Source organism: Nylanderia fulva, unplaced genomic scaffold (genome assembly GCF_048542155.1).
Source record: "Nylanderia fulva isolate GAGA-0341 unplaced genomic scaffold, ASM4854215v1 Scaffold741, whole genome shotgun sequence".
NCBI lineage: Eukaryota > Metazoa > Arthropoda > Insecta > Hymenoptera > Formicidae > Nylanderia > Nylanderia fulva.
Window position 1 is genome coordinate 39,337 of NW_028190853.1, and position 9,242 is coordinate 48,578.

Sequence of the window (9,242 nt, forward strand, 5' to 3'; positions counted from 1 at the left end):
AAAATTGAGAAGTTAGTACAACTTTTTAAAAGCAATAGAATTATGCATTTTATATAAATAAATTTATTCATACAACATGCATATTCAAAAGACGTTTAGAAGATATTCTGAAGATATCTTCTGAACGTCTTTTCAATATGCATGCTGTATGGGCAAATTTGTTAATATAAAATATATAGTTCTATAATATACATTTGCATTACATGTAAGTGATGAATAAAATCTACATATATTGGTTATTTATAGTTTATAAATAGTATAAGTTTAAACATATTCAAACAATTTGCTATATATAAAGTTGTAATTTTCTTTCTAATATTGTTTGTTTCAGCTATCTTATAAAGTATAAAGGTTCTTTATAAATTATTTTATATTTTTGGATATTACGTTCAACTTCGATTCAATCATTCGGATCTATAAATCTTTATTGCACTTTTTATCTATTTAATTTTCTTGTGTCTCTCTGAATATAATTCAAAATGCCTAATAAAAAAAGTCAAAGAGAAAAATTATGTCGGAAAGTTAATGAAAAACTTCATCTGTCATTAGCAACTGTTCAGAAGTAAGTTGACCCCAGGTCAAGAACTTTATTATTTGTTCAAAGAGAATGAAGAAGTAGGTCGATAATTTGAAATTCTATAATTTTTGAGTTAATCCGGCACGGGGCAGCACGCACTGAACCTACACGCCGCGCTTCAAGCGTTCGATTATCGAATCGATCGTGGATGAACTGCCTCGTCATCGAACCTGGGCATTCGCTCCTTGCACGGCTTTGCGATTAGTCACATGTGGGTTTTCCGTCGCGATTCTAATTGTTCGTAGTTCGTTTGATTAATAAAAAAAATATTCAGATTGATATTCTGCTGTGATTCAGTGATAAGTGAGATGTGAAATACGTTCACTTTGACATTCGCTAATTAACGGTAGCAACAAGGTGCGCCGTTATATACGCGACATAAAATTTGCGCTCAAAACGTTGTTAACGAAGCGGAATTCAGTGATTTGGGACCAGAATTCACGCAATGGTGAAATATCAAGGTGCCGAAGTCTGATTGTTTCCACGAACGTAATAATTGTATACATGAGGCTCGCGCGTGTTCGCTTGGCACGCGTAGATCACGTGAGTTGGAGCGCGCAGATCACGTGATCAGTCATCTGGGACTGATACCTGATGTCGTGATTGTGTTTGCGTTCCTTTTTTTTATCCCTTCGAGCCCGTGGTGCTCAACGCACTGTAACATTTATGTGATCAGTGATTCTTCATGTTAATTGAAACATTTCGGTTCGCGATTTAATATCGCATTCGCCGCAATCGGCAACGTGTACGAAATCTTAATGTGAGATTTCGAACGATTCGATACACGAGTTTCGAGCGTGTTCATCGTAACTAGCAATTGTTATGCAACAAATAGTTTTTCGGTGGTGTCCATGCAACACATGCTAGATACCATATAGTGAGACATTTCGGACTGCTTAACAACCACGTCGTACGTGTTTTCGCGGTGACTATTTTATTCGTTAATAGATAAAGATTTTATGTAAAGGTTTCAAATTAATTTGCGTTTATGTACATTGTGACTCTCGGACAAATTTAGTTAATAAATGGATTGTTTTTGTGTAATTTGTGCATATAATTCCGTATTCTGGTTCTCGATTCGGCACGTGGCTTAAATCGTTACCCATCCTGCGCACCAATCGGAGCGCGTCCACCCTCCTTAAGATACAGTCCACTTTGAATCTTCCTGTGCAATCTATACACGAGACGGATATCGACGATCGGATTTACAACCCGATTGTCAGGATCCGTAGCTTCGTGCGTGAGCGTTCAACGTCAGCAATCGAGCGTACGCGCAAACATTTTTGGTCCTTCGAGCCGGATGGGAGAGTAATGACGAATCGAGAACACTGAATTAAGGACACCAGTGATATTTAAGTGCAGCGTGATTCGAGATACAGTCAGTCAAGTAATCGCGTTTAAGTAGACAATCGTGTTAGTGACATATTCATAAAAAACTATAGTGTCAAAATGGAAGACGCTCTTGCAAATCAGCAAACTATCTTCCACTCAATTGCTCGAGCTCTCGACAATTTCAAAAAGATTGGTCGTTCTAATTTGACGGCCGCAAAGGTTCGTTCACGGATTGCGACTTTACAAGCTCAATGGACTCAAGGTGTGCACAATCACACCATTCTGCTTCAACTTGTTCCAGAGGATGATCAAGGGTCAATTAATTATTTCAAGAAGAATCAATTCGACCTTCACGAAGATCTCTATCAATCAGCCCTGGATCATATGAACGAATGTCTAGAAGACCTGGTTCCTGTCGTAAGTCGAGATACATCCCTCGAAACTTCTTTTGCGCAAATGGACGCATCGTCATTCTCGTTAAAGCATCTCCCTCCTATTAAATTACCGCCTTTTTCTGGAAAAAACGAGGATTGGGAGACCTTTCGCGACCGTTTTCAGTCGTTGATTATAGATAACAAAGAATTGTCAAATTTTACTCGTATGCATTTTTTGATCTCTAGTTTGACAGGTCCGGCCCGCGATGCGATATCAGGAATCAAAGTAACCGCCGAAAATTTTAAGGTCGCGTGGAAAGCGTTAACCACGCGTTTCGAGAACAAACGACGGTTGATCGAAGTACATGTGTCGACCTTATATCATCTTCCAAAGATGACTCGCGAATCAGCGTCAGAACTTCACGAGTTGCGAGATAAAACGGAACAAGCGTTAGCGACATTGAAACGTCTTGATCGTACAGCAGAGGATATTGTAAGCGATATATTAGTATACTTCATTTCACAAAAGTTTGATTCTGCTACGCGTCGAGCGTGGAAATTGAAGAGTAGCGATAACGAAAATCCTCCAACGTACAAAGACTTGATACGTTTCATATCTTCGCGCGCTATAGCGCTTGAGGAACTCCATCCTCACAAACACGATAAAACGAAGTCACATTCGAGAGTGACAAGCGCCACCGCAACTGCGTCAGTTAATTTGTCATGTCCAATTTGTAAACAATCTCACTTTCTCTCTAAGTGTCAACAATTTCTTTCAATGAGCACGGATCAACGACGCGAATTGATAAAGAAACTTAAGCGATGTTTCAATTGCTTAAGCGATAAGCACGTAGCACTTAATTGTCAGAGTAAATTCACGTGTCGCAAATGTAGCAAGCGGCATCACACAATGATCCACGTTGACTCGGGCTCATTGCAACAAACAACGAGCATTCCTGCGTCATCGAGTTCGCAGAATGTTACTAATATATCAAATGTCACAGCGCTTTCAGCGGTCACGTTAACTACATCACCGACTCCTGTGGTGTTGTCTACGGCAACGGTGAAAATACATTCGCTTTCTGGACGTTCATTAACTGTCAGAGCCTTACTTGACGGTGGTTCAGAACTCACATTTCTTACGGAACGCGTAGCGCAAATTTTACGCTTACCTCGTATGCAAACATTTACTTCAACTTCGGGGATTAGCTGTGCAGATACCGGTACATGCCGATCTGCCGCGTTAATTAATATTTCGCCTCGCGATAAACCTGAGCCAACCTTCACCACGGTAGCTTACATCATGAGAGCATTGACGAAGTATGCTCCCAGACACGCTTCGTCATTACGTGACTGGAAACACATCTCCAACTTGACCTTAGCGGATGACGATCCGACTGGATCAACTCCTATTGACCTCATTATTGGAGCTGATTTGTATAGCAAGGTTCTTGTCAATATACGCAATGGACCCATAGGTCAACCAGACGCTATACAATCGCATTTCGGGTGGATTCTATCTGGACTTACGTCAATCCCTAATCATGTCATACAAAACACCCATGTAGTCGGCTCTACTTTGGTTTCATCGCATGTCGGAGCCCAACCTCAAGGCTCACCATTACCCAGTTCACAACAAAGGTATCATGCAGTTGCTCACTGCTGCTCCTTGGAACGGCAATTATGTAAGTTTTGGGAGGTTGAAGAAACTCCTCAACATGTTCATGCGTCCATAGAAGATAAACAATGCGAGGATCACTTTCAACGCACGCATACTAGAACAGCAGATGGCAGATATGTCGTGCGACTCCCTTTTAAAGAGGGCCCGCCTATTAAAATAGGCGACTCTCGCAGCATAGCTGAACGCCGACTTTCGTCGCTAATTCGTAAATTTGCTCGTCAACCCACACTTGCACAAGAATATTTGGACTTCATGCGCGAATATGAGCAATTAAATCATATGAAGCAAGTCGCTCCTTTGCATTCAAATAATGTTCAAGCGACCTATATACCTCATCATCCAGTCATCAAGGAGACAAGTTCGACAACCCGTTTAAGAGTCGTGTTCGACGCCTCCTGCCTCACATCCAATGGAACGTCTCTCAACTTTCACATGTACACCGGCCCAAAATTGCAGTCCGATCTACAAGCAGTTATATTGCGCTGGAGGCAATATAAATATGTATATTCTGCGGACATCGCTAAAATGTATCGCCAAATATTAATCGATCCTAGAGATAGAGACTACCAACGGATACTGTGGGTCGACCACAACTCAACTATACAGGAATATCAACTCCTTACCGTTACTTACGGCACTGCGTCAGCACCGTTTCTTGCTCTTCGAGTAATCCAACAATTGAACTGTGACGAGGGAGATTCATTTCCGTTAGCCTCTCCCATCCTAAGAGAAAACATCTACGTCGATGATGTATTATTTGGTGCAGACGATATCACACTGTTAAAGCAAGCTCGCACTCAACTTTGTAATTTGCTGAACCGTGGTGGTTTCGATCTCCGGAAATGGGCCAGTAACCACTCAGAATTGCTTTCAGATATTCAGCCTGACAATCATGGATTGGCTTACGCAAAAAATTTGGAGACTGATGACAGTCTAAAAATCCTCGGTATTGTCTGGAACCCGAAACATGACTGCTTTCAGTTTCAAATTACATTATCTGAAACTGTTCCTAACACCAAACGAGCAATTCTATCAACAATAGCAAGATTATTCGACCCGCTCGGGTGGGTCACACCTGCGATTTTAAAGGCGAAAACTCTCATGCAGCAATTATGGCGACACCGTATCGGATGGGACGACATTATTCCGGACGAAATCTTATCATCCTGGAAGTCTATCTACGAGTCATTACCCTATCTACGAAAAATTCAACTGAGTCGCTGGACAGGTTTTGAGTCCGGAACGGCAACTGTGGAATTACACGGGTTCGCGGACGCATCCACAATCGCTTACGCAGCAGTGGTGTTTTTACGCGTGACATCCTCCTCTGGGAAAATTACGGTCTCGCTCATTGCTGGGCGATCTAAAGTCGCGTCTCTTAAACCAATGACGGTTCCTCGCCTCGAACTTTCTGCTGCCGTTCTGCTAGTTCGCTTGATTGACTTTATCAAGCAGTCACTTCATTTAAGCGACATTGCGATTTATTGTTGGACAGACTCCACTGTAGTTCTCGCATGGCTCAAGAAGCACCCCTCAAATTGGAAAACTTTCGTAGCTCATAGAGTAGCCGAAATTCAGACACGATTACCAACCGGTAGTTGGCATCACGTAAACACCAGTGAAAACCCCGCAGACTGTGCTTCGCGCGGATTACTCGGCCGAGATTTGATATCCATCAACCTATGGTGGCATGGGCCGTCATGGTTGCATCTTCATTCTGATGAGTGGCCTCATCAAATTCTATCAGAGCACCACGAAACTCAGTTGGAACTGAAGGCATGTGAAGCTCATCAAAACAGTACTCGTGAAGACTGGAGTCTTGCTGCACGGTATTCATGGTGGCCAAAATTGATACGCGTCACTGCATATATATACCGATTCATAAACAAATGTCAACGGAAGCACGCGGCAGATCACAAAGATCACGTCCGGTCCCACGCCATTACAGCATTTGAGTACATGCAGTCTCGTAACTTTTGGTTGCATATGATTCAAGCAGAGGTGTTCAAGCAAGAACTTTACTTACTCAAGTCAAACAAGAGGTTATCAAGGAACAGCGCTCTGATATCATTAAATCCATTCCTAGACGCAAATGGTCTACTCCGCGTTGGCGGAAGATTGGAGCATTCTCATCTACCATTTCAATCCAAACATCCAGTTCTACTAGCTGATCATCCAATTACTACAATGCTCATTCGCTACACGCACATAGCCTCGCTGCACGCCGGTCTTCAGTCTACCCTGTCTAAAATTCGCCAAGAATTTTGGATTATAAAATCTAGGCCTTTAGTTAAATCAGTTATCTACAGGTGCGTTCGATGCACGCGAGAAAGAGCTCAGGTAGCCAATCAGTTAATGGGTCAACTTCCATCAACTCGAGTCTCAACGCCAACAAGGGCGTTTTTGCACAGCGGCATCGATTATGCCGGTCCAGTGCTCATTCGAGCCTCTGCTGGTCGAGGAATCACCTCACGAAAGGCTTACATAGCCGTTTTCATATGTTTGGCAACTCGAGCCATTCATCTCGAGTTGGTCAGCGATTATTCAACGCCAGCATTTTTGAACGCATTTCAACGATTTTGCGCCAGACGAGGTTTGCCAGCAGTTATGTATTCGGATAACGGTACAACATTCACAGGAGCCGATAAAGAGCTATCCCGCGCGTATCGGGATGCTCAACGCAATACGGATTTTCTCAATTTAATCGCAACAGATAGGATCACGTGGAGTTTCATCCCGCCTCATGCTCCTCATTTTGGAGGACTATGGGAGGCAGGAGTGAAGAGTGTCAAACACCACCTTCGTCGAATTGTAAGCTCACACGCATTGACATTTGAGGAGTTCACGACAGTGTTGTGCAAAATTGAGGCTATCCTCAACTCAAGGCCGCTTTCTCCACTCAATGATACTCCAGATGACTACGAGTTCCTGACCCCAGGTCACCTTTTGATTGGGACTGCCATTACTACGAATCCGGAACCTTCCGTTCTACAATTGAACGAAAACAGATTGTCGCGATGGCAATTACTCAGACAGATTACGGAGCGTTTTTGGAAGCAGTGGCAGTCAGATTATGTCAATACTCTTCAACAAAGATCAAAGTGGCGTCGAGAAACGCCTCCGATTCAGGTTGGCTCAATGGTTTTGATTCAAAACCCCCTTCTCCCACCGTGTAAATGGGAATTAGGGCGAGTTATTCATTGTCATCCGGGCTCTGACGGGTTAACTCGAGTCGTCTCAGTTAAAACAGCGACGTCCGAATACAAGCGACCAGTAACTAAACTGTGCCTACTACCTATCGATATTAACTTAATCGATCAACTGTCGGAACGTAAGACAGGTACTGCGGAAAACCCAACTCCATAATGCGCATGCAACGTCTCAATCGTTCGCATAATTAGGACAAGTCAAGTCCTTCGTAGTTAGTTAAGGCGGGCGGCGCTCAATATCCTTGACTACTCAAGACCACTCGCGTCGCGTTAATGTAAGTTTAGTAAGAATCTATGTCTTAATATTGTTATTCAATCATGTAAGCAACCAAATGCCTGTTATTGTTCAATATGTAATCACTGAATCTCACTCGAAAAATCATTAAGCGATTAACGTTTTATTTTTTCTTTTTTTTTTCTTTATGTAACAAAAAAAAACCCCAAACCTGGGGTAAGTTCTTTAGTTACTGTAAGACATTTCGAAATCTTTATTTCGAGGCGGGCGGTATGTTCAGAAGTAAGTTGACCCCAGGTCAAGAACTTTATTATTTGTTCAAAGAGAATGAAGAAGTAGGTCGATAATTTGAAATTCTATAATTTTTGAGTTAATCCGGCACGGGGCAGCACGCACTGAACCTACACGCCGCGCTTCAAGCGTTCGATTATCGAATCGATCGGGGATGAACTGCCTCGTCATCGAACCTGGGCATTCGCTCCTTGCACGGCTTTGCGATTAGTCACATGTGGGTTTTCCGTCGCGATTCTAATTGTTCGTAGTTCGTTTGATTAATAAAAAAAATAATCAGATTGATATTCTGCTGTGATTCAGTGATAAGTGAGATGTGAAATACGTTCACTTTGACATTCGCTAATTAACGGTAGCAACAAGGTGCGCCGTTATATACGCGACATAAAATTTGCGCTCAAAACATTGTTAACGAAGCGGAATTCAGTGATTTGGGACCAGAATTCACGCAATGGTGAAATATCAAGGTGCCGAAGTCTGATTGTTTCCACGAACGTAATAATTGTATACATGAGGCTCGCGCGTGTTCGCTTGGCACGCGTAGATCACGTGAGTTGGAGCGCGCAGATCACGTGATCAGTCATCTGGGACTGATACCTGATGTCGTGATTGTGTTTGCGTTCCTTTTTTTTATCCCTTCGAGCCCGTGGTGCTCAACGCACTGTAACATTTATGTGATCAGTGATTCTTCATGTTAATTGAAACATTTCGGTTCGCGATTTAATATCGCATTCGCCGCAATCGGCAACGTGTACGAAATCTTAATGTGAGATTTCGAACGATTCGATACACGAGTTTCGAGCGTGTTCATCGTAACTAGCAATTGTTATGCAACAAATAGTTTTTCGGTGGTGTCCATGCAACACATGCTAGATACCATATAGTGAGACATTTCGGACTGCTTAACAACCACGTCGTACGTGTTTTCGCGGTGACTATTTTATTCGTTAATAGATAAAGATTTTATGTAAAGGTTTCAAATTAATTTGCGTTTATGTACATTGTGACTCTCGGACAAATTTAGTTAATAAATGGATTGTTTTTGTGTAATTTGTGCATATAATTCCGTATTCTGGTTCTCGATTCGGCACGTGGCTTAAATCGTTACCCATCCTGCGCACCAATCGGAGCGCGTCCACCCTCCTTAAGATACAGTCCACTTTGAATCTTCCTGTGCAATCTATACACGAGACGGATATCGACGATCGGATTTACAACCCGATTGTCAGGATCCGTAGCTTCGTGCGTGAGCGTTCAACGTCAGCAATCGAGCGTACGCGCAAACAGCAACAATTAGTGAAACGGATCAATTAGCAAATAATGAAATATTCTTAGATGAATATTATAATCAGAATTGTAAAAAAATATATAATAGTGTTGATAATGAAATTGTTATTGATAATAATGATTTTAATGATAATAATGATAATAATGATAATAATGATAATGATTTTTTAAATGATGATAACATTTTATTAAATAATCAAAGCAATAATTTGGAACAGAATGATTATTCTTTTCTTAATGATTTACAGCAACGTAA

At 41.8% G+C, this 9,242-nt stretch overlaps 1 protein-coding gene across 1 annotated transcript; it reads left to right on the forward strand.

Moving 5' to 3' along the window:
- The first annotated feature begins 2,026 nt into the window (after positions 1-2,026).
- LOC146720219 (uncharacterized) lies at positions 2,027-7,330 on the forward strand. Its single transcript, XM_085488921.1, has one exon. The coding sequence runs from the start codon at positions 2,027-2,029 to the stop codon at positions 7,328-7,330; it is 5,304 nt and encodes a 1,767-aa protein (XP_085345047.1).
- Positions 7,331-9,242: the final 1,912 nt, after the last annotated feature.

Coding starts and splice junctions, on each gene's coding strand:
- LOC146720219 (XM_085488921.1), top strand. CDS start 2,027: ATGGAAGACGCTCTTGCAAATCAGCAAACTATCTTCCACTCAATTGCT.